Source organism: Prionailurus viverrinus, chromosome C1 (assembly GCF_022837055.1).
Source record: "Prionailurus viverrinus isolate Anna chromosome C1, UM_Priviv_1.0, whole genome shotgun sequence".
Classification (NCBI taxonomy): domain Eukaryota; kingdom Metazoa; phylum Chordata; class Mammalia; order Carnivora; family Felidae; genus Prionailurus; species Prionailurus viverrinus.
Genome location: NC_062568.1, coordinates 170,071,455 through 170,097,326, shown reverse-complemented (window position 1 = coordinate 170,097,326; position 25,872 = coordinate 170,071,455). Strand labels below are relative to the sequence as shown.

At 50.4% G+C, this 25,872-nt stretch overlaps 1 protein-coding gene across 1 annotated transcript in view; it reads right to left on the bottom strand.

Moving 5' to 3' along the window:
• Nucleotides 1-25,307, bottom strand: part of DHCR24 (24-dehydrocholesterol reductase) — a 28,532-nt gene extending 3,225 nt beyond the window's left edge. Inside the window, exons 1-8 of the mRNA XM_047872176.1 lie at nt 24,931-25,307; nt 21,464-21,619; nt 13,605-13,710; nt 12,804-12,922; nt 10,885-11,148; nt 6,964-7,107; nt 979-1,176; nt 475-653 (exon numbers count right to left, since the gene is read on the bottom strand). Coding sequence (XP_047728132.1) covers nt 475-653; nt 979-1,176; nt 6,964-7,107; nt 10,885-11,148; nt 12,804-12,922; nt 13,605-13,710; nt 21,464-21,619; nt 24,931-25,161 — 1,397 coding nt within the window. The 5' untranslated portion in view covers nt 25,162-25,307. The remainder of the gene's footprint in view (nt 1-474; nt 654-978; nt 1,177-6,963; nt 7,108-10,884; nt 11,149-12,803; nt 12,923-13,604; nt 13,711-21,463; nt 21,620-24,930) is intronic.
• Nucleotides 25,308-25,872: the final 565 nt, after the last annotated feature.

The window sequence follows — 25,872 nt, the reverse complement described above, 5'->3', positions numbered from 1 at the left end:
TGTTTCCCAATCAGCTAATTATTTTGAGATGTGTCCGTGTTCAAGGCATCAAGCGTTTGTTCCAGGCCAGTTTCTGAGCGATGCCGTCCAGGGCCCGGTGTGGCTTTCAAGTCATGAACCCCTCCCTCCTCAGCTGTGCTCTTCCGACCCAGAGCAGCAGCCCCGAACCTATCTAAAACCACAGCGTCATCTGCTCTGGCAGGGGGAGCAGGGTGATGGTGGGGCTCTGGCCCGAGCAGCTGGGGGATGCTGGTGTGTTCATGGGAGGAGGAGTGGAGGAAGAAGGGTGAGAACCCCTGCAATCCCACCTCTGTACTTTCACGAGGTGCTTCCCGAACCAAGGCTGCTGGGGCCTCACGCTCGCTAGGCAGCCAGCCGGTCTGGCCCCGGGACTGATCACCGTGGCCCTTGCTCTACACCCCTGTGGCAGCACTCTGGGGCCGGAGGAAATGCACCACCCTCTGGGCCACTCACCCATGCACGCTTCGGACGAACTTCTCCAACTGCCGCATGCAGGACCTGGCTTCAAAGTGCTTCACCCGCGGCTCCCCATAGGCTCCAATGTCAACATAAAGCTCTGCCTCATCTCCCTTGGGGTGCACCAGGCCCGGCTGGCTGGGCAGGATGAACGGGCACAGCCAGATGGGGTAGACCTGGGTGGACCAGGGAGAGGGGCGTTGGTGCTTTTTCTCTAACAGGTGACGGGCTCACGGCTGGCCCACCCCACCCCACCCCTCCCCAGGGAACCCCCTCTCTGGCTTCACTCCCAATCCCCCAGGCTGCAGCTGAGAGCACCTCCATCTCACCGCATTAGTGGACACAATGTGCTCACAGAAGTGCTCATTAGCAGCCCCCATGCCTTCGCTGAGCCATCAGGGCTCCCCATCAGGGCCATCGCTGAGCAGGCCCATTTTACAGCTGGGAAAACGGAGGCCCAGAGGGCAAGCGTGCCCAGGATCAGTCCCTGCCCCGGCTCACGTGGATATCGTTGTGGAAGGTGTGCACAGCCTGCGACAGGCACTTCATGGGCACCAGCATGTCCTGCACCACGTGGTGCTGCTCGTACAGCTTGCGCAGGGTCTCTCCCTGGGTCAGCTTCAGGAGGGAGATCTTGGGAGGCACCATCCAGCCAAAGAGGTAGCGGAAGATGGGGTTGTTGCCGAAGGGGATGATGTCCTGAAAGACAAAGGCTGGCGATAGAGACAACAGGCCCACGAAGGCTGTGTCTCCATGCGTCAGGGCCAGGTCCTTGGTCCGTGCTCGGGGAAAGCATGACGGGGCACACTCCTCCAGCAGGAGGGGCACGGTGGTACCCGGGATTTGCCCAACCGGGTCTGGGTTTGATTCTCAGCTCGGACATTTACCCACTGCGACGGCCTGGGGTGGTTACTTAACCTCTCTGAGCGTTGTTTCCTTATCTGTAAAACAGGACTTGAGGGAACAACGAAATACCAACTGGAAGGCGCTCAGCCCAGTGCCTGGAGCAAAATAAGGTAGTTATAATTGCTATTTTTTTTGTTGGGGTCAGAGTGGCTGGCACAGAGCAGGCATTTCATAAGTGGTTGAAAAACACATGCTGTTGAACGAGAAGAGTGATATTCAGAGAGCTTAAGCAATTTCCCTGAGGTCGCACAGCCAGGGGCGGCTCTCACTGGAGCGGGCAAGGTCTGGCTCAGGGTTATCGACAAGCCCACTGGTTCACAGCATCCCCTGAGAGCCTTCTCTGACTCCTATTCAACGTGTTACCGCTCCCCACCCCTCCATGCACAAAAGCAAGTTCTTCGTCACCTTTCAAGGCCAAGCTTGAGAGCTACCTCCGACCCTAGGCAGAACTAGCCATTTCTCTTCTTGTGCCTGTGGCCCTTCACAGCCTACCCCCCCAATTCGACCACACCCTGCGCTGCCCACCAGCTCCTCCAGGGCTCCCACCAGCTGGCAAGCCTGCCCAGCCCCAACGGCGGAGACCTTGGCCCCCAGCTCAGTATCTTCCCCCTCCTCTTGCTCCAAGTCTGTCTTCCCGAGTGTCCTTGTCCACCTGCTACCCCATTCTTGAAGCCAAGGACAGTCCTGTCCTCGTTCAACAATTAGGAGGTTCCATGCTGGTCGCTGGAGTGATCCCTGTCCCTGTCCGCAGGTGATGAAGAGACAGGCCATGGGACTACCATGTGGAGAGAGCTGGGACTCAAAGACGCAGGGCCCACATCAGCAGAGAGGTCAGTGGTGGCTTCCCAAAGGAAGCAGGGTGCTGAGTTTGGAGGCTGAGTGACTCCTCCCTCCTGTCCCCTGGAAGGAGCTCTCCCGCTGGCAGCCTGCTCCCATGAGGGAGGGACCCGTCCGCGCTCTGCTCTGCTGTTGGGTCTCGGCACACGACACGGGAGTGCAATGTGCAGCACGGCTTTTATTGTTCCCTCGCTTGCTTTCGGAAAAGCCACACACGCCCACAGCAGAAATCCCAGCAGTCCAAAGGTCAGGCCTCCTTTCCCGTAGTCCCTCACCCCGTTTCCCCCCTTAGTCCCGACCCCACTTCCTTCCTCCCCAGCCCAACTTCTTTCCCCTCCCCAAACGCAACCACCGTTAGGAATCAGAGACATCTCGTGCACAGACAAGCAGATGGGCTTAAGAAACAACAGCTCCCTGGGGAGCCCGGGGGGGCTCAGTCAGGTGAAAGGCTGACTGATATCGGCTCAGGTCGTGATCTCAGGGTCGTGGGATCAAGCCCCGAGTTGGGGCTCAGCGCAGGGCCTGCCTGATTCTCTCACTCTGCCCCTCCCCCACCTCAAAATAAATCAATCAACAAATAAAGACAGCTCACAGATGGCATCTAACAGCCTCCTGCTCATCACTGTCTCCTGTGCATCAGCACACAGAGAGCCAGCACACATGCTTGGTCGTGGGTGCCGAACACCGTACTTACTGCAGGGACCCACAAACTCGGGCTCCTGGGGTAAATCTGGTCCACAAATAACATTTTACTGGGATACAACCAGGCCCATTCATTTACATATTGTCTACATGGGTAGAGGCAGCCTCTCGAGTGACCTCATGGTCCACAAAACCTAACTATTATCCGGCCGTTCACAGAGAATGTTTGCGGATCATTGCTCTCCTATGTGGATGTTCCTTGATTGATTTCATCCGTTCCCTACTGATGAGCACTTAGATTATTTCCAGACTATTCCGCCGAACGTCCTTTGTATATGTATCTTTGCCCATCTGCATGTTCATTTACCTGTAAGATAAATCCCTAGAAGTGGAAAATTCTGGTTCAAAGAGTATATGCAATTTCAATGGATACTATTTCAAGACTTTGTACCATTTTATACCCTCCCAAACAACACAAGAGAACGCTGTTTCCCCACACTCAGGCCAAACAGCGTTCTCCCACTTCTGCCTCGCCGTCATCCTGAGGGTGACAGATGAGACTCCTGTAGTTTTGTTCCACCCCGTCTTTAACGACGAGTGGGACCCATCACCTCTCTCACGTTTAAGCGCCTTTTGTATTTTTCCCCTAAAAACAGTCCTTTGTTGCCCGCAAGGGTCAGCTAGAACCATTCCTTTCCCCAAATCTCAACCTTAGAAAAGTTCAAGTTTTAAACAGCATGCCCCGTCCCGCCCTTCTCCTTTCCCACCTGTCCGCCCCATCATTCATCTTTTCTGCCTCTGAGTGACCTCAGGTCCCGTGTCCCTGGCTTCACTCCTGGTCCCCTGCTCTTTGCCTGCCCTTGCCTTTCACCTGGGCCCAGCCTGCTACTGGCCTGTTCTGCTCTGCTGGGCCCCACTACAGATCCAGGGGGCCTGGCCTGAGCCAGGACCCCAAACCTCAAAGGCAGGCCCTGTGGCAATGACGTTCTAAGAAACATGAACAGCCAAGAACCCCATGTAACATTTCCTACTTGTGTTACTTCCCTGTATTAGCCAGCCACTTATGCCGGCTGGCAATGAGGACATAAGAAGGAAGGGAAGGGGGGGGGCTGCTCAGAGTCTTCTTCCTCTTCAGTCCTTCCTTACTTGTTAGTAAGCCGCCCTGGAGTGTTCGTGGAATGGGCATGTCACCGGGCGGGGAGATAAAAATAGCTGAGTTGGTTTTGTGCAGCATTTCTACTGGTCCATTAAGAATGAAATTCATATGCATGAAGAGTTAAACGCTCTTATATTTGTACTTAAAAGATGAACAGTAAAGTCATTCTAATAATTTAAGTTATTAGTTTTTCTTTACTTAGAACATTAAATAGCAAATATTTATGAAGAGAGAGAGACTGTGGGAGAAAAGAAAAGGCTTTATCATTTAGTGCCTTTGATGGTACTTTTCCCCTGCTTTCTGCACTGGGCCCGGCAGATCACATAGCTGGCCTTGACCCCAGGTATTGCTGATTAACTGAGCTGGGTGACGGAAGGGCTGGCCCAGGTATGACAGGAACGGACTGGGCAGTTCAGCACCCAGGCCAGGTCACGTTTTGTTGATTAAAGGGTGGATTCAGCAAGGAGGAACTAGGGTATAGGGCTGCCTGGAGGAGGAGGAGATAACCTCAGGGGAGGGGGGAAAAGACTTGCAGGTGACATGGTTTATTACCCCTTCTTTCTAGAAGTCCCAGCTTCTGCAATCCCACTGTCATGGACACTGTGGTGCTCCACCCAGATGCCCTGTGTGCAAATGTCCATGTAAATCACCCATCATACAAGATTCTGCCTTTAACTTCAGGCCGGACAGCCACTGCTTAACAGCACAAAAATATAAGACGAACCTCATTATGAATTCTAACTCTGTAATCTTAAAAAACCCACAAATTCTGGGGTGCCTGGGTGGCTGAGTCGGTTGAGCATCCGACTTCAGCTCGGTCGACTTCGACTCCGACCGCGGTCATGATCTCGCGGTCTCTGAGTTCGAGCCCTGTGTCGGGCTCTGTGCCTGTGACAGCTCGGAGCCTGGAGCCGGCTTCAGATTCTGTGTCCCCCTCTCTCTCTGCCCCTCCCCCGCTCATGCTCTGTCCCTCTCTCTCTCTCTCTCTCTCTCTCTGTCAAAAGTAAATAAACATTAAAAAATTTTTTTTAAATAAAAAAAAACAACCCACAAATTCTTTGCTACTCTGGTTGAGCGTGGGCTGGACTTGCTCTAACGAACAGCACGGGGTGGGGGGGACTGGCGGAGTGAGGAGACAGGTCATAACAGGCACCGAGGCCCCTGCTGCCTTGTCGTGAGGACACTCGAGCAGCCCACATGGCAAGGAACGGAGGCTTCTTGTCAACAACCGTGCGAGCGAGCCTTCTGGAAAGCAGATCTTCCAGCCCTGGGCAAGCCTCCGGATGACGCTTGACTGCAACCCTAAGCCAGAGCCACCCAGATCACTCCCCAATCCCTGCCCCTCAGAAAGCTGTGACAGAACCAAAAATGAGAGTCATAATCTGGCAGACGTTTTAATGCTCTAAGTTTGGGGTAGTTGCTAATATACTCGATCTCTTACTGAGTTGCGTTACTTTGGAAGACCTGAGCCTCAGTCTCCCCATCTGTAAAGTGGAAAAAGACCAGAGAACTCCCCCTCCCAGGGCTGTGAGGAAGATCAAGATCATGCGAGCACGGGGTCCGGCACAACGGCTAACGCGTGAGGAGCGATTACTGCACGTCACTGCTACCTCTCGGATGCCCTCCCCAGTGTCCTCTGCTGGTCCTCGTTCTCTTGTCTCTTTAGTGTCCTTGCTCTTAACAAAGACACTCCCTATGGTGTCTCCCGCATTTGGCAAAACTGCCCGCCAACTGCTGGGCCTTGACACTGTCCGAGGGAGGGCTAACGGAGGTGGGGGAATCCCCGAGGCCCCCGGTCTTGATGACTCTCCATGCCTCACTCCTCCAACTTCTCGCCACGGCCCCATCACATTCGGCCCGAGAGACCTATTAGAACTGACCACCTCCTCCTAGGAGACCACCGGGCTTAATTCCTTTAGGCCTGTCACCCCGTTTAACCTAGTCACCAGGGGCTTCCAGGTGCCCCGTTACCTGTTACTGCAATGCAACACCCCCTTGTCTCCCAGGCCCTCCCCTGTGCTCTCGTGGTCTGACATCAGCAAAGCCCCCCCTGTTCTCAATCTCTTCTCTCAATATTGTCTTCCTCTCCCTGCTTTCAGCTGGAGCCTGGCTGGCCCCTGCAGGCCTCCTCGGCAGTATCATTTCCTCTCCCACGACCATCTGGGGTGGATGGAGGTGAGGGAGGGGGCTCATACTGCTTCCTGCTGCCTCATTGGTGCTTCCCGCCTGCCGTTCCTCTCCTCCAAAGGCCCTCAGCAACTTTGGTGGTAGTTGCACAAGATCATGAAGGTTCTAAATGCCACTGAATTCTATACATTAAAATGATTATTTTTAGGTTATATGACTTAGAAAAAAAAGAACCCACGTAGCCCGTTTGAGGACCCACGCTCTGGCTCTTCCTCTGCCTGGAACGCTCTCCCCCCAAGCCCTGCCTGGCTTGTCCTCCCCTGCTCGGGTCCCTGCTCACAAGTCACCCCCTGAGAGGCCTTCCCGACACCCCTGTTTCAAATGTCACTTGCTCCTCACTCCTCCATGCACAAAAGCAAATTCTCGCTCACCTTTCAAGGGCAAGCTTGACAGCCACCTCTGACCCTAGGCAGAACTAGCTGCTTCCACTTCCTGTTCCCGCGGCCCTTCACGGTGCCAGAGTCTGTCAGCTTGGCGAGGCTACCGTCCCTCAAGGGCGGAACAGGTGTCTGTTCTGCCAGGTACCTGGCCCCGCGCCCCACTCGGTGGCAGACGCTCGATGCCAGCCTGCTATTAAGTGAGAGCGGTCTGTTCCCCCGGAGAGGAACGACCGTGTCGCCGTGCAACAGGGTGTCTGGTTCCCTGGGACAAAGCTGCTCTTTCCCCCAGGGAGACAGTGCGGTTGCAATGCTAGCCATCCTGGTTCCTTGCCCGGCCGGCCGGGGCAGGCCGGGACTCCTGGGAAATCCGAGCCTCACCTGGAGCTCCCAGAAGATGCTGCGGGTGTGGCGGTGGTAGTAGTGTCTCAAGGGGATGTACTCCAGGCCCCCCTCGTTTGCCTTCAGGTAGTTCTCCACGTGCTTGAAGAACCAGGGCTTGTAGTAACTGCCAATGCTATTCAGCTGCAATGACAGAGGGCATCGTGTCAGCTACAGACGGGGACCGAACGCCACCAAGGGTGTGACGGTGATACCCGGCTTCGGTTCCGCACCCCTGGCCTTTTCACAGCTTTCATGTCTATTACTACCCTCGAGACTCCTGAAAACCCAGCGAGGCTGAGCGCAGCGGGTATCCTGTTAGCGGAGCGTGGTCACACGGTGCGCCCAGGGCCTGACAGCCAGTTCCCGACAGCCTAGAGGGCTCAGCCACCCCTCCCCGCACCGGCTGCTGCCCCTCCTCGCTGGGAAAACGAAAGGGCAAACGTTGAACAACGCACGGCTCCAGGCAGGGAGCACTCTTCCCTCCCGCCAGGCTGACCGCTCGTCACCGGGTCCCGCGACCGACGGCACTAACTGACCGTGGCACTTTCCCTGCCGCCTAGAGCGGGCCTCACGACCCTCTGGGCGCTGCGCTCCCCCAGGCAGCCCCCATCGGTGAAGGACACTCAGAGAATGAACCTCAAGCTTCCCTGGCACCGGGGCCCGTGGCCCTCAATGCCTGAATCTCATAGGGAGCCAGTCTGCTTCAGTCCTAAATGCTTCAGGACTTCACAAGCCGTGTGCCCTGGGATGACTTAGACTCCCTGGGCCTCACCTTCTTCACCCAGGAAATGACATCCGGCCAGATGCTTTAGGAGAGAGGCAGGCTGGCGGCCCCGAAGGAGTGCCGGCTCCCGACCTGGGGCCAGAATCTGGCCCAGCCACCCGCCATCTGACCTTGGGCAGGTCACCCTCTCAGCCTATTTCTTCATATGTAAAATGGCAGTAAAAATATAAACTCTGTGGCAGTTTTTCCGTGCTTCTTCAGAATCACACACACACACTGCCCTCGGGCCCCGGGTCAGACCACCTTCTCTAGGGGGTGGGAGAGGCATCTGAGTTTGATGGGGCGGGTGAGGTGAGATCACACCTGGCTGGGGCACAGCAAAGGGTTAGGAGAAAGCAGAGAGTAGAGGCCAGGCAGGAGGGGCAGGATGTTGCCGGGGGACCCTCAGAGAAGTAAAGGCAGGAGCAGAGGCAAGACAAGCAAGCCCCATGGTAGCTCGTGGAGGAGAAGAATCACAACAACATGCTCCGGGCAGGTGTCACTGGCACCTATGTGTTCGTTCTTTATCCCTTCCACAACCTTGCAAGGCAGAGCCGTCCACGTCTCGCTGATGAGGGCACTGAGAGCCATCAAGGTTGAACAGAGCATCTGAGGCCACAGGGCTGGCAAGAGGCAGAGCAAGGACTCAACCCCTTTCCTTGTTGTACAACAAGGCCAAACCTGGGCAGCAGAGAACCTTGAATGGCGGCCTCTGGGAGTGTGAGCATTGTAAAAAAAAAAAAAAAAACTATTAATATTTTCTCCCAATTCCAAAAGCGACGTAAACGCCTCGTGGACACTGGAAACACTGCAGAAATATGCAACTTGGAAAGAGAAGACCCCTTAGAGCCTGACCCTCCAGAGGAACCTACAAACACCACGGGGTATTCGGTTTTCTTTTCTGTGCATACACACTGATCCGTAAAAATGGGGTCATCCTGTACACTGTTTGCCAATTTGCTTGTTCTCCTTCCAACACACTGGGCGGACGCTGGGCAGGGTTCTTAGCCTCCCCGAGCCTTGCTTTCAGCACTGTATACTTCCTCCAGCAAAATGGAGCCATTACCCGCCCTGGAGTGGTTGGGAGACGAGAAGAGACAATGTGGCAAGTGCCCAGCACGGCGCCCGCGCACAGGGCACAGCGGTCAACGTGAATGATGCTAAATTGTAACACTGAACTAGGAGTCAGACACCTGAATTTAAATTTGCCCCATGCTAGCTGGGTGGACTCAGAGAAGTCTCTTTCCCTCTCTGAGCCTCGTTTCTTTGTTTAGAGAGGGAATTGTACCAGATGATTTTCAGTCCTTTACAATTTTAAAATGTTTTCAGTATACCGGTATAGATCAGGAGGCTGAAGAGTACCTATCCTTCGATGTACTTTCAGATATTATTCCCTTCACAGACAAAAGATATTCATGGCTACATGAACTGAAATAAGGAAAGACTGGAAGCAACTTATTTCCAACTGTGCGGCGACGGTTTAGTAAATGACAGGGCGTTAGCTCAACACAATGTTCAGCAGTCATGAAATGACCGTTTTGAAGGCAACGTAACCGCGTGGAGAAACGCGTACATCACACTAAACCAGAAAATGCCAATTTGAACAGGCGATCACAGCTGAGGACAAACAAACTGAAAAACCAGACAAAGAGATGTTCTAACCTCGAACGTGACCCGAAAGCTGCAAAATAAAACGAGATGCTATTTTTAACCCTATCAGATTGGCCAAAATAAAGGCGCGATCCTATCCAGTGCTGGCAAGGTGGGGGAAAGGCAGTCTCACACGCCGTCACCAGAAGCGGACAGAAGCACAACTTTCCTGAAGGACTGTTTGCTTGTAGCTGTCAGTATTTAATATGCTCAAACCCTTAAGTCAGGAATTCCAAATTGTGGACTCAGCCCCACAGAACTGCTTGCACAAGAGGCCAAGGAGAGATGGTAGAGAATCTCTGATGCAATCTTATTTGTAAGAGCAAAACACTTGAAGCAGGATAAATGTTCATCGCTGAGCAATGGGTTGGGTCAAATATTTACACGCAATCGCGGGACACCATGGCATGAAAGGAGGGCACGTCCACCTGCACACGTGCACACACCTTGAAGAATGCTCAGGGATGGGGCGCCTGCGTGGCTCAGTCGGTTGAGCGTTGGACTCGTGATTTCGGCTCAGATCGTGATCTCATGGTTTGTGAGTTTAAGCCCCGAGTTGGGCCCTGCACCGTTAGTGCAGAGGATTCTGTCTGCTTAGGATTCTCTCTCTCCCTCTCTCTCTGCCCCTCCCCTGTGCATTCTTTCTCTCTCTCAAAAAAAAAAAAAAAGAAAAAAGAAAAAAAGAATGCACAGTGTTACAAGTAGTTGCTCTGGGAGTGAGCCTGGGGTAAAGAGACCCACTTTAACTTTACCTTTTTCTTTATACACTTCAATATTGTTATGGGTAGAATAACATATTCTAGACAGGTTGGGTCTTTTCCTTCCTTTCACTCATTTACACGTTCCAAGTCTCTCAGGAATACAAATCCCGAAAAAGCTGCTATTAAAAATTATACATTAAACGGCTATCAATCCAGATTCCGAGGCATCAAATCCATCCTTCAAATCTCGGTTCTGCATTGGGGGATGTTTACATGACTTCTCGGAGCCTCGGTTTCCTCATGTATACAGTGCGGTTGCAGTGAAGATAAAGGTTACACCTATCAAGAGACACGCAGGTATCTGGCAGGGGGTCAGGGCAGAGTAAATGGATGCTTCCATCCCTCAGACAGCTCTGACTTTAATTTTTTTTTTTACATTTATTTATTTTTGAGAGACAGAGACAGCATGAGCGGGGGAGGGACAGAGAGCAAGGGAGATCCAGAATGTGAAGCAGGCCCCAGGCTCCGAGCTGTCAGCACAGAGCCTGACATGAGGCTCGAACTCACGAACCGTGAGGTCGTGACCTGAGCCGAAGTCGGACGCTTAACTGACTGAGCCACCCAGGGGCCCCAGACAGCTCTGACTGTAGATCTCAGGGTCCAAACCCCAGGTGGGCTGACCAAGGCCACAGCCTCAAAGAATGTGCTGCCAGGGTCAGGGTGGGGGAACAGGCTCAGCCCCAGCCCACCCAGGCCTTCCTTCTCCCCAGGCCTTGGTCCTTGGCAGCTGACACCCTGGCCTACCTTGCTGGGCTCTGCCTCATCTGTCATGACCCCTGTCATGATGACGGCCTCATCCAGGGAGTAGAGCAGTCCTTCCACGAAGTGGTTCTCCGGCCGCTGGGACTCACGGGTGAACTTATCACAGATAGCCTCCAGGCCACGCACTGGCTCAAACCTCAGCTTGACGTACTTCTTGGCGGGGATGATGCGGATCTCGGCGGCCACCAGGAAGCCCAGGGTCCCACAGGACCACGGCACAGCGTAGAACAGGTCTGAGTTTTCCGACTGGGAGTCAGAGTCAACACATGCTGAGAGGCTGAATCCCCGGACCCCACACCGTGGCACACAGCCAACGGGGTGCAAAGGACCCAGGGCCTCGGCTAAGTTCCTGCTGTCACTATCTCATCGTGTGAACCCGAGTAAGGAGCCCAGAAACATCAAAACGGGCCATTCCTCAAACCTACAAGGCTTTCGCAGTCCATTAGCTGTGAAATCCAACCTTCTCCTACCCCACCCCCCGGCCCCGCCCTGGCAGCCCAGAGCACTCACATTCCCACTTGAACAGTAAGGAAAGTGAGGCTCTCAGAAGTGGCAGGGCTTCCCATGTGACCCGAGGCATCCCACAAGTCAGCACAGGGATGCCAGGGCTCAGGCAGGGTCACCTAAGTCCCGACCCAGCGTTCTTCCCGCAAGACCTCATCTGGTTCTGCCATCCGCTTCTAACCTTATCATTTCTCGTTTCGGTATTTGTCTTGGAGACTTCTCATCTGGTCCTTCTAATTCCGATTCTTGGATTTTAACAAAGCGCTTTTTGAAAACATCTAGCTTTGTCTGGCCCTTACCCAAGAGGACAGTCCCGTGTGGTCACTGCGCATGCTGTATGCACTTGGTGCGGGTGGGGTGGGGTGCACTGGGGCAGGGGACTGGAGCGGGGGAGCTCGGCAGCAGGCTGGCAGAAGTCTCTGGAACAGTGGAAGTGGGCCATCTGGGCCCCCACCTCACTACACTGTCAGACAGCAGGTGTAATAACTGTACCCAGCCTCTACACTAGGAGCTTCACATCTGGCATCTCCTCCTGATGATGCATTTGTCAGGTGAGGAAAATGGGCCTCAGAGAAGGGGAGCGATTCCTGAATGTTTGTCTCCTTTCTCTGCTGGCAATAAACAGGTTGGAAGGCTGGGCCCAGGCAAGTGTTTCAGAAAACGTGCTGAATTGGTGTGAATCCTTGTCTAAGACCGGTGCTCTCAAGCCCGCCCCGGACTCTTTTCTGTGGGACCACCGACCCTGGTCACTCTCTGAACCATCTTCCTTTAAAGAGTCACTCTGTCCCTACCATCCAGGGGCCCCTTAGATAGGCTCGGCAATCTGAGTTTGTTTAAAGTCTCAATCCCGTCCCGCTCATTAGGGTAAAACACCTTAAATGTTTGCATCCCACTCCGGGCAGAATTATCTTTTATTTTTTCCAAACCACCCCTCTTGCCACTTTTAGTTACACCTCACAGCATATGGCATAGAGCTTTGTGGCTCAGGCCTGACTTCCCTGAGAGAGGCAGAACAGAGTGATACATTGTTAAGGGCATTGATCTGGGCGCCTGATATTCTGGGTTTGAATCCCAGCTGTGTGGGATTTCCTCGCTGTGTGTCCCAGGAAGGTTTATCAACCTCTTTGTGTTTTAGTTTCCTATCTATAAGATGTGGCTAATAATATTACCTCAGGAAGTTATCGAAGGATTAGATGGCTTAATACATATGAAGCATTTATAATAGTATTTGAGCACGTGTTAAGGGGCTATATCAATCTTTGTGATTATTATGAATACAGACCCAGACCGAACAGGTGTGTTTGAAGTGAAGCATCCCCAGGGTCCCTCCCTCCCCAACCCCCAGACCCTTGATGCCCAGGGCAGGCTGGTGGGATGTCCCCCGTCTCTGAACTCACCGGTGTGCATCGCACAAAGCTGCCGTCAGCCAGGACCAGCTCGTAGGCGGTGCAGATGTGTTGGAACAGACCGTACTTGTGCGATGATGACTCAATGCCCGTGCCCATGATCAAGCCCCCTGTAGGGACACATGTGTTAGCCAGGCAGAGCTGTGGGGTGCAGGTTCAAGGGGGATTGGGTAAAGGGCACTTCATGGGAGCTGGGGTTGCTCACAGCACAAGGGAGACGTGACAGGGCTGGCTGCTTGGGATAGATTTCCCATCTCTTTGGATCTGGAGAGGAGAGGGAAGGAGGAGCTAGGACAGGACCTGAGGGCTTTCCCAGCGTAGGGGAATGGACGTGAGAGCCTGTCAAAGGCGTTCACACCCTCACCTCTGGCCGGACCCAGCTTAGAAAACCATGTTCATTCATCTTAAGAGGGACCTTGATGAAAAGGGGGGTTGTCTGGGTGGCAGGATGCCGTGCTCTGTGGGAATAGTTACAGGAGCTAAAGGTGTTTGCCCTGGAAAGGAAAAGCTTTGGGGATCATGAATCCTGAGGAAGAAGAGAGAGACTAGACTTATTGTGTTCACTCTACAAGGCAGAACTGGAATAACAGACATGAGTCACAGGGACGCAGATTTGCACCAGAGAGGAGAAGGTGCTGCCTAATAACCTGAGCTGCTCAGAGATGGAAAGGTAGGCAGTGAACGCCCTGCCTTTGGCGCCAGGTGGACAGAGGTGGTGGCTTCTGTCATGGACGGAATAGTGGCGGCCCCTGAACCAACACGGTGCCTCAGCTCTGACCCTATAGTCCTCACCCACTGTGAGGTCATCCAGCTCGGGCAACACAGGCAGGGTCCAGCCAATGGAGGTCAGCAGGGCAGTCACCTGACCCATGGTCACCAAGGGTTCCACACGGACAATCTGTTGACACAAGAAGAGAGACCCTGGGTCACAAGGAGGCTGCAAGGGCTACTGGGGGCTTCTCCACACAGAAGGTGTCATCCCAAACCTTCTCACACAATCACACAGGATTTCTTTTTTTTTTTTTTATTTATTTTTGGGACAGAGGGAGACAGAGCATGAACGGGGGAGGGGCAGAGAGAGAGGGAGACACAGAATCGGAAACAGGCTCTAGGCTCTGAGCCATCAGCCCAGAGCCCGACGCGGGGCTCGAACTCACGGACCGCGAGATCGTGACCTGGCTGAAGTCGGACGCTTAACCGACTGCGCCACCCAGGCGCCCCTCACACAGGATTTCTACATGCCGTTTATGGCCTCTTTCCAGAATATGCCACTAGCTTTCGTTACAGTGAATGGGGTTTCTGGTGCTGGGTTTGCTAGTGTTTAATCTCGTCCTTTCAAATATCGTTACACTTAATACTTAGATTATTTTTCTTTGAGATTATAGAAGTGCTCATTTATTTGAAAGAAACCGCATATATGATAAAGACAAAAATCATCCATCCTACTTCTTCGTGTCATCCTAGCTATCAGTGTTAATACTGGAGTGTATTTACTTTCAGTCTTTTCCCACAGCATGTATGGCTATTTTGCATGTCGTAATACAACGCACACATAACACACAAATTCAGGCACGCATACACATATTTTTCTGCTTTGCTTTTTAAAATTTAACACTATGACCATCATCCCTTGCCATTAAATATTCTTGGAAAACACAATTTTTAATAGACACATTAACATGCCAACGTGTACTTCTGCTTCTAGTCCAGATGGAGCAACAGGGACCAGATTTACCCTGCTGCCTGAAAGCAGGAAACAGACAAAATAAGCAAAACGAGAGTTTCAACATCGTGGACATTGGGCAATGACGTTAATGACCCCTGGGAGGCAGGAAACAAAGGGAGCCCTGTGAACGCCCAGCCTAATTCCCTGGAATCAGGCAGTGCAGGGAGGGGAAAGGCAGCGGAGCCCAGTGAACTCTGTGTTGAGAGCCACAGAAGACCAAGGTGAATCGAGTTTGCAGGACAGAGCACCGGAGGGGAGAACGGCACAGAGAAAATTTCGAAGAACCGCAAAGGATGCCCACCGAGCGTTCAGTGAAGTATGATCGGTGCATACACGTAAGGAAGTTACCTGAGGCTGAGGCTCGGGAAAGTGGCAACAATGCCAAGGGCTCGCCCAGGGAAGGGAGGAATATCTGTTCTCACAAGGCAGACTGGAGAACCTCAGGGTTCATAAGGCAATGGGGAGAGTATGACCTTGCCTCAGCAATGGGGAAGAACTATCCTTAGATTACCCGCTGCTTTGACCCCACCTGAAAAATCAAGACCCAAGAGGATCAAACTATTTCCCAGTAACATAGCTGTGTCCCAGAACAAAGCTCAAGAAGAGTTACAGGAACACAAAAATATTCAGCACCCAACAAGGTAAAATTCACAATGTCTAGAACCCAGTCGAAGTTTACCAGGTATGCAAAGAGGCAGGAGGATTTGACTCATAAAAGGAGGAAAATCAATCAATCTGTTTTGATAAAATAGGCCCAGATTTGGCAGAGATATTAAAATTAGCAAACAAGAACATTAAAATAATTGTTATAAACCAGTAATTATATTACTATATTCCCTATATTCAAAAAATTAAGTAGAGATGTTAAAAAGACAGTAAAAAGATCCTAATCAAACTTCTAGAAATGAAAACAACATCGGAGATGAAAGATACACTGGCTGGGATCAACAGCAAAGTAGACACTGCAGGAAAAAAGAGCAGTGCACTCAAGGACACAGCAATTCGAACTCTCCTAAAGGAAACACCCAAAGAAAAATTTTTTTACAATGTTTACAGTGTATCAGTGAAATGAGCCCTGGAACAACGTTAAGAGGTCTCATAGATGTGTGACAGTCCTCAAAGGAGAGCAGGAGACAGAAAAAAACACTTGAAGAAATAATGACCCCCACATTTTCCAAATTTGGTGAAAATTATAATGGATCCCAAGCACAAGAATTAGGAAAAAAAAAACTATACCAAGGGGCATCATAATAAAATTGCTCAAAACTAATGCTAAAATCTTAGAAGCAGCCGGAAATAAAAAAGACATGTTCCACGCAGAGGAAGAAAGATCAGGATGAGACGTTGCTTTGTTGGAAACAATGCAAGAAAGAAGACAGTGAAGCATCTTTAACTTACAGCGAAAAAAAAACCCTATCAGCCTAGAATTTCATACCCAGTGAAAACAACTTTCAAAAATGAAGGCAACCTAAAATGTGTTAGGATGGATTATCAAAAAACAAAACAAAAATCCGGAAAATAACACGTGATGGTGAAGATGTGGAGAAATTGAAACCCTGGTGTACCGTTGGTGGGAACGCAAAATGGTATAGCTGCTGTGGAAAACAGTATGGCAGGTACACAAAAAAGATTAAACATAGAATTACCATACGATCCAGCAATCCCACTTTTGGCTATATACCCGAAAGAATTGAATGCGGGACTTGAAAAGGTATTTGTACATCCACATTCCTAGTGGCATGATTCACAATAGCTAAAACATGGGAACAACCCAATGTCCATCAGCAGATTAATGGATAAGCAAAATGTGGTGTGTGTGTGTGTGTGTGTGTGTATACACACACACACACACACACACACAATGAAATATTGTTCACCCTTTAAAAGGAAGAAAATTCTGCAATATGCTATAAGATGAATGAACCTTAAGGACATTACGCCAAGCAAAATAGATAGGCACAAAAAAACAAATACTGTATGATTCCACTTATGAGGTACACTGAGTAGCCAAAATCACAAAGATAGAATTTGTTCAGTGTACGCTGAAAAACAGTTAAGATGACTGTGGTGCCTGGCGGGCTCAGTCTGTGGAGCATGTGACTCTTGATCTCAGGGTCGTGAGTTCAAGACCCATATTGGGCATGGAGCCTACTTAAAAAATATGGTTTGGCAACTGGGTGGGTCTGCTGGTTAAGCGTCTGCCTTGATTTCAGCTCAGGGTCATGAGATCAAGCCCTGCATTGGGCTCCACGTTGGGCATGGAACCTGCTTAAGATTCTCTCTCTCCCTCTCTCTCTCTGCCCCTCTCCCCACCGACAACAAAATAGGTTAAGATGAGAAATTTTATGTTATATGTAGTTCCCCAAAATAAAAAAGAAACGTAAAGGAAATGAAGGCAAAAACAAGAAAAATATTTTCAGACATTACAATAGCTGAAAGCTTCATCACCAGCAAAATCACCATACAAGAAATGTTGAAGGAATTCCTTCAGGCAGAAAGAAAATGAAACCAGACGGGAACACAAGGCAATGAAGAAATGGTAACTACATCGGTACGTATATAAGATTTTTTCTTATTATTTATATTTCTTTAAAAGATAACAGACTTTCAAATAATAGTGTACTGTGGGGTCTACAACATATAAAAGTATGACAACGATAGCACAAAGGTGGAAAGAAGAGAACCGGAAGTACTTTAATGTAAGACTCTCACAATATACATGACATAGGATGCTATCGTTTGAAGGTAGACTGGGATAAGTAAAGTGCAAACTATAAATCCTAAAACAACCGCCGAAAGAACAAAACATAAAGTTATAGGTAAGCCAACCAAAGAGTTAAAATAGGATTACAAAAATGATTCCATAATCCAAAAGAAGGCAAAAAAAAAAAAAAAAGAAAGAAAAGAAAAGAAAAAGGGAACAAAGGGACAAATAGAAGACAAAGAACAAGGTGACAGATTTAAATCAAACCTTATTGATAATGGCATTAAATAAAAATGGCTTTAACATCTCAGTTAAAAGGCAGAGATTGTCAGATCGGATTAAAAAGCAGTATCTAACTATATGTTGCCTGTAAGGAACACCCTTTAAATATAAGTGGACACCATGCCAACACTAGTCAAGAGAGAGATGAAATGACTTTATTAATCATATCAGATAAAGTAGATCTCAAAGAAGGTAACTAGGAATAAAATCAGTCATTTCATAATGATAAAAGGATTCATCAAGAGGACATAAATCATTCAATCAAGAGGACATAAAAATCCTAAACATTTATATACCTATTAGCAGAGCTTCAAAATACATGAAGCAAAACCTGATGGAGCTCTAAGAGAACTAAATCCACAATCACAGGCAGAGATTTTAATACCTCTCTTTCAATAATTGACAGCACAGAGAGAAAATTTGTAAGAATATAGAAAACTTGGAACAAACTTGAATCAACAAACTTGACCTAACTGACATGCCACCCTAAAGAGCAGAATACGTGTTAAAAAAAATGCACATGGAACATTTTCTGGGCATAGCCCATATTCTAGGCAATAAAGTAAGTCTCAGTAAGCTGAAAAGGATTCTAATCATATAAAGTATGTTTTCTAACCATAACCGAATTAAATTAGAAATCGGTAATAGAAAGACCTCTGGGAAATTCCCAAATATTTGGAAACTGAATAACATGCTTCTAAATAACCCATGAGTGAAAGCAATATCAAAAGGAAAACCAGGGATGCCTGGGTGGCTCAGTCGGTTGAGTGTCTGGCCCTTGATCTCAGCTCAGGTCATAATCCCAGGGTCGTGGGATTGAGCCCCACGTCAGACTCTGCACTGAGCATGGAGCCTGCTTAACATTTTCTTTCCCTCTCTCTCTGCTTCTCGCCTGTGCACACGCTCACTCTCTCTCCTAAAAAAAGAAAAAAAGAGAAACCAGAAAGTATTTTGAAATAAATGAATGTGAAAAGATTCAAAATCTGTGGGATTGTTTTAAAACTGTGCTTAGGGGGAAAATTTATAGCACTAAACATCTATATTAGAAAAAAAGGCCTAAATCAATTACCTCAGCTTTCAGCTTAAAAAAACTAGACCAAATTAAGTGTAAAATTAAATGCAAAGTAAGTAAAAGAAAGGAATTAACAAAGATCAAAGCAGAAGTCAATGAAATAGAAAACAAACAAACCAAAAGTAGAGAAAAATCAATGAAACCGAAGCTACTTCTGTGAGAAGATCAGTATAGTTGACTAACCTCTAGCTAGACTGGTCAGGAAGAAGAGAAGAGTCACAAATGACCAATATCAGGAATGAAACATGTGGCATCACTACAGATTCTACAGGTGTTCAAAAGACAGTAAGGGAGTATCATGAATAACCTAATGTCAATTCATTATACAACCTGAAATAGACAAACAGCTTTAGAGACACAAACTACCAAGCTCACCAAGAAGAAACAAACTGAAGAGCCACAGTGCTATTACAAATTTTTATTTTGTAGATAAAAACTTGCTCACAAAGAAAAATCCAGGCCCAGATGGTTTCACTGTTAATTCTACTAATTACTGCATGAAGAAATAATACCAATTTTATACAAACTCCTCCAGAAAAATGAAAAGGAAGGAATACTTCCCAACCCATTCTTAGGGACTTATTATAAAGCAACAGCAATCGAGACAGTATGGTATTGGCATCAGATGGGCAAACAGATCAACAGAACAGAAGATTCTAGAAACAGACCTACGTATATGGGCAATGATTTTCAACAAAGGAGCAAAGCCAATTCAGTGGAGAAAAGATTATCTCTTCAACAAAAGGGGCTAGAACAACAGGAAATCCACATACAAAAAAATATTTTTTCACCCACATTTGATACCATATGCAAAAATTAACTCCAAATGGATCAAGGTCTTAAATGTAAAACAGAAAACTGTAATACTTCTAGAAGAAAACATAGGACTAGGGCAAGACTTCTTAAATAAGACATCACAAATACAACCTATGAAAGAAATTATATATACTGAACTCCAAAGTTAACTCTGGTTTTCAAAAGAAGTCAAAAACTGGAGAAAATATTTGCAAATTGTGTATCTGATGAAGGCCTTGTTTCTAGAATATATAATGGGAAAGCAACCCAAAAAAAAGACTCAGCCTAAGATTTGAACAGGCACTTCACCAAAAAAGATACACAAATGGCAAGTATGCACATGGAAAGATGCCCATCGTCAGTCATTAGGAAAATGGAAGTTAAACCACAACGAGCTACCACTACAGAACCATTAGGATTAAGACCAACCACACCAAGTTTATGATGATGTGGAGCCACTGGAACGCTCGTGGGAATGTGAAATGCGACAACCGCTTTAGAAAACAATTTAACCATTTCTTAAAAAGTTAACCATACTCCCATCATAGGATCCAGCTCTCCCACTTCCAGGTATTTACCCAAAAGAAAGTATAGGTCCATATAGAGACTGTACACAAATGCTCCTAGCCACTCGGTAATAGCCCCAAACTGGAAACAACCCAAATGTCCATCAATAAGTGAATGGGTAAACAAACTGTGATCTACATAAACAATGGAATACTACTCATCAGTAAAACAGAACGCACTTCTGATACTTGCTTCAACATGGATATATGTCAAAATTACTATGCTGAGTGAGGGGCACCTGAGTGGCTCAGTCGGTTGAGCGTCTGACTTCGGCTCAGGTCATGATCTCCTGGTTTGTGGGTTTGAGCCCCGAGTCAGGCTCTGTGCTGACAGCTTGGAGCCTAGAGCCTGCTTCAGACTCTGTGTCTCCCTCTCTCTGCCCCTCCCCCCCACCAAAAATAATCATTAAAAAATTATGCTGAGTGAAAGTTGTCAGACAAAATAAAAAAGAGTACCTAATGCCTGATGCCATTTATATAAAACTCGACATACAAACTAGTGATACAAAGCAGGCCATTATTTGCCTAGGAATGTGGGGGGAAGAGGCAGGTAGGGGGCTAAACAAGGGATTCCCAAGGGGCACAAGGAAACTTCTGGGGGCAATGGGTATGTTCATTGTCTTGATTGTGCATACATATGCCAAAATTTATTGTCTTTGGACACCTGTGCACTATTTCATATCAAGTATGTATCAATAAAGCTGCTTAGGAAAAAAAGAAAAGACACAGGGACATTAAGCAACATGGCCAAGGCCTCACAACAAAATGCCATAGTGTGGATATACCATATCTAATAACTCCCTACTACTAGGGTATTGTGTGATCTTCCATTAGAAATAAAATTGTGACAGAAAGAGAAGGAGGGAGGGAGGGAAAGAGAGAGAAAGAAAGAGAGAGAAGGGAAAGAAGGAAGGAAGGAAGTAACGATAAGAAAAAAGTAAAGGAAAGAAAAGAGAGGGAGAAAGGGAAGAAGCGAAGGAAGGAAGGAAGGTAGGAAGGAAGGAAGGAAGGAAGAAGTGATACAATCCCCCTGTGCTGTCTTTGATTTAGACTTATTTCCTTTTTCCTTATGCCAGGTTTCAAGAAAAACCATTGGACAGGACAAAGATTAAGCACATGTCTAAGTCTATTAACAAATGGGTCACCCTTCCTCCTTGCCGCCTCCAAAGCCCATTTTTTACCAGAATGCTTCCGTACTGGGAAGGGGTAATAGGTTGCATTTTCTCTCTCCTCTTTGCCCACGATTACCCCAACCTTTCTTCCCAGGGAACTGCTGACAATCAACAGGTCTCCCTGAGCTCAATTTGCCCCTCCTGGGGAACAAGGCTATGACTGATCTCTTCCAAAGCTATGAGGTTTTGAAGGATGGCAGAGCCTTCTGTGATGACCAGGGGTCTTGGTCCCGTCCCCATCGGGGTCTTCTTGGTTGAAGTCTCCCTGTGAGTCACTTGCACCAGGGGTAGTGCCCCACCTGCTCCCCAAGCCGGGGAACTGTGGCACCCTCACCTGTTTCTTGGTGTCCACCTCCAGAATGTCCATCAGGTTGATCATGATGTTTTTGTGTGTCTTCTTGTACTTCCCGACCCGCAGCGAGACAGTGAGCCAGCCGGGGCGTCCCGTGCACATGAAAGTCTTGCTGCCCTGCTCCTTCCATTCCCGCACCTGCAACAGTGGGACAGAGACTGAGCTGGCCCCACCAGGGGTCCCCAGAGCAGCTCGCGGCCCTGTTTTCACGAGAGGGCGCCTGGAGTGACGCCTTCCCGTGTGAGCAAATATTTACTGAGCCTCTGCAACCTGCCAGGCCCTGGCAGGCCCACAGGCCTTTCCCTCTGAAGCCTCCCCGGCTAGTGTGGCCAACAGAAAAGCCGAGGTGTTACCACACCCCCAAAGCAGGATGAAGAAAGAGCTAAAAAACAGGATCAAAGTGCTATGGAAACAACTCTAACTGGGAAGCTCGGGAAAGGTTTTGTAGCCGTCATAACACAACCTGACAAGGGAAAACCATTTACTGGGTGCCCCCACTGTGCCAGGCACCCACTGTACACTGTGGGTACTTTACTTCTCCCAGCAACCCCAGCAGGGCGGGATCACCAGCCCTCTTTTGTAGGTGAGAAAACCGAGAAGCAGAATAATTTGGTCAATCAACCAGTGAAGGGCAGAGCCCAGATTCACAGGCAGGACTGTCCAACTTCAGACCTGGAAAGATAGATGTACTTGTGTTAACGGTCAAGAACAGAGTAACAGTTAACACTCATTACTGAGGCTCATTATGTGCCAAGCCCTGTTCTCAGCATGTGTGTGTGTGTGTGTGTGTGTGTGTGTGTGTGTGTGTGTTAACCTGTGTCACTTGAAGGGCGAGAGTAGGGGCAGGGAAGGACCACCAATCCGATGGAAGGAAGAGCTTTGCAAAACCTCTACTCTAAGTGACCAGAACACAAAACACCGAGAGCAAACGGCGAGGCGCCATGCCTATCAGGAACACGGGAGGAAGTGTCCCCTTCCTACTGAGAAGAACATCTGTCGCTGTGAGCTTCGACCACCCATTTCCTCATCATATGCTTCTAATATTCCCATCTTCCTTTGGTCCAGGTGATGCTGAGTCTAGCACTGCCCCAGAAGGTGGGCACAGGCCTGAGGTCTGATTCCATCCTTCGGGCCATAGTGACAGGTTCAGGGATGGGCCCAGGATCCCAGTCAGGACAGTAAGACCTGTTCTAGGAGAGGCGCTCCCATTTTACTGGGGTTGCTGAGCTGGTTGGATGAAACTGCTGGGGTTTCCACAGGGAAACGGGTCTCCCTGAGAATGAGGTCAACCCCCAGGAAAGCAGAGCCAAAAGATGGCAGAGGGATGGAGAGTTGGGAGATTAGGGACAGGCGATCCCGGATCCAGTCATACCTGAGCCAGTTTTACTCCTGGACTTTTCAGGACCTGGGCCAATAAAATCCCTTTTTGTTCAGGCCAATCTGAGTTTGGATCCTATCACATGCAACCAAGTTGTGGAGGACGTTGCATTGAAGCAAGAGCTGTTTGTGAGGCAAACCGCTCAACATGGGGGAGAACTTTCCTACCATCAGAGGCCAGAGCACCCTGTGAAACACAGGTGTTCGAGCAGAGGAGGGTTACTGAGGAAGAGATTTCTGTGAAGGGGTGAGAGGTGGGATTCCACCATCAAGCAGGCCTTGCCCCTGCCTGACTCTGCAGTCCCAGGACTTCAAACTCATCGGTGCAGGAAATGGATTGTGGGTGCGTCGGATGGGCCACAGGAAGTGAGTCTGAGGTTTTAAAGCCTGAACCACCGGTTGGACTGGATCCTGATGCGAACCAAACGAGAATCTGGGCAGGGAGGCAACGTTCTTGTGACCACGTGCCAGAGAGAGGTGGGGACGGCCAAGATAAGGGGCAACTACTTAAGTGGCTGGTCAGATGGCTGTTACCACGAGTTAGGTGTGAGGCAACAGAACCAGACCTTCTGGGTGGAATGGAAAGGGCTGGGAAAGAAGATAGGTCAGAGTTCAGGCTCTAAAACCAGGCTGACCTGGGCCTGGGGTCCAGCCCCATTTACTAGCTATATCCACTTGGACACATCACTACGGCTTCAGCTTCAATTTTTCCACCTGTAAAACAGGCATAAGACCTACCAGGGTTGCTGTGAGATTAGAAACGATGGACATCAGGGGCACAGGCGGTGGCACATGGCAGGTCCAAGGCAGTGGGCTGGTTTGGGCAAGCCCCTTGTCTTCCTGTCCAGTGAACCCTATGGCTTCGTTCAAGTGAACAAGCGCTCACTGGGCTGCTCTGGGCCAGACCCCATGGGCCCGATGTGAGTTGGACAACGGTCCTTGCCTTCAAGGAGCTCACACTCTGATTGGTGGGGAGGAGGGGGGGGCGGTGACAAATACATGGAGAATCTGAACAAGTGGAAAGAGCTAGGAAAGAGGGTGCAGCTGGGAAGGGAAGGTAGGCAGGGCTCTGGAGCTGTGACTGATCAACTGAGGCCAGGGCAGCCCACGCAAAGCAGTTCCAGACGCTGCATCCTGCCACCCAGTCCAAGGTCTTATCCTTCATGGGAGTGGCCCTCAGCATCCATCTTCCCACTCTTGCTTGCAGCACCCAGCCCTGCGCCAACAGAACATGGAGGCTGCTACACCTGCGGTGAGGGTGGTGGCAGGAAACAGAAGCTCCTTGCAACCTAACACCCCTAAGAGAGGAACATAAGCAGGGGCAGAGGGAGCCAAGAAAATGCCCAGACCCGATGCTCATGCCAACGCTGGGCACGGAGAAGGAGGCTCCACTGTGAGCAGCGGCTGGGGCACAGGCTCCGGGGGCGCAGACACGGAGGAGGACTCCCAGAGTTACTGGAGATGCCTCCCCAAGGAGTGAACGCCAGGCCCAGAGCCCCACCGCGAGGCTCCTCGCCTGGCTGGGTGCTACTTTCTCACTTTAGTCCTTCAGTCTACAGGAGTCGACAGCTCCCGGCTGCTACAGAGTAAACTCCAAACTCAAGGCCCCGCCCCAACCTAGCTCTGAACTGACTTCCAACCTTCTCCCGCTCTGGACCTCGGCTCAAATCCGACCCTCCCCCTGACACCTCTTCCTCCCTACTTCCCAGTCTCTAGTACCAGCTCCACCTCCCAGAGGGCCTCCCCGCTCTGAGACCGCTTGGGACTGGTGGCAGCCACCTGTGCACGGCTCACCTTCCCCTATCTCGTGATCCTTTATATCCCTCTGGGGACCCGCACGTGCTCCGCACATAGTAGGCACTCCACAGACACCGAGCAACGTTCTGTCCCCCGAAGGCCTTTGCTCACTCCGTTCCCTCTCCGGGAAGCACCACCCCCCATCACATTTTGAGTTCAAACCCCCCTCCAAAACCGGCGCACCGCCCGCCACCTCGCACCCGGCGTGTCGCTCTCGGCGCGCACGACCGAGTGCCGCGGACCGGCTCCGGTGTGCCCCGCCCGGCGTCGCTCACCTGCTTCTGGATGTCCCGCACACGCTGCCCGTGCAGCCGCGGCGCGCTGCTGAGCTTGAACACCACCCAGGCGCGCACGTAGTAGTAGATGTCGAAGATGAGCGAGAGCGGCAGGAGGAAGAGGCACACGAACACCCAGCGCTGGTGGATGAGCACGAACTCCAGCCCCTTCACGCGGACCCAGAGCAGGAAGAGCAGCGCGCACACGGCCAGCGACACGGCGGGCTCCATGGTGGGGCCAGCGGCGCGCCGCGCGGGGGAGGGGGTGCCAGCTCGCGCCGCCTGTCACCGCCACCAGCTCCTCGCCCGCCTGCGCCCGCGCCGCCCGCAGCCCGCTCCCGGGGAGTCTTGGGGTCGCGTCGCCGCCTCGCGATTGGCTGGGGTCGCAAAGGTTCGGTGGGCCGAGACCCGGCTGGCGACCAATGGTGAGCCGCGCCGGAGATCGGACCAGGAAACCGCTGCTTTTATTGGCTGCGGGAGTCAGGCCGCTCCACCCTCTTCTCTCCGACGCGTGGGGAGGGGTGGCCGGGGACACGCGCGCTGGTGGGGTCAACTGCGCCCTGCGGTGCTGGAGGCTGTGCTGATGCGGGCGGCGGCGGTCGAGGGATGCGGCTGCTGCCCCTGCTCCTTAAGTGGTGCCTCCTCGAGGGTCGCGTTAAGCGGTCATGCGTTGGGTTACTTCCGACGGGTGCGGTGGGGGCTCCCCACCGCCCTGGGTCAGCCACCCTGCAGCTTGGCCCAGGATTCCTGCCCCGGCCGGCCGGAGAGGATGCAAACCTGGCCTTGACCTCGGCATGTCAGGTCACTCCGTGCCCACAAGACCACATAATGCACCTTTTATTTAGTCTTGAGGCGCTTTCTGTAGATTCATTTGAGTTACACAGCAGTTCTTTTTGGGCGGTGGGTAGTAGTGTGAGCCCCATTTTATCCACGAGGAAACAT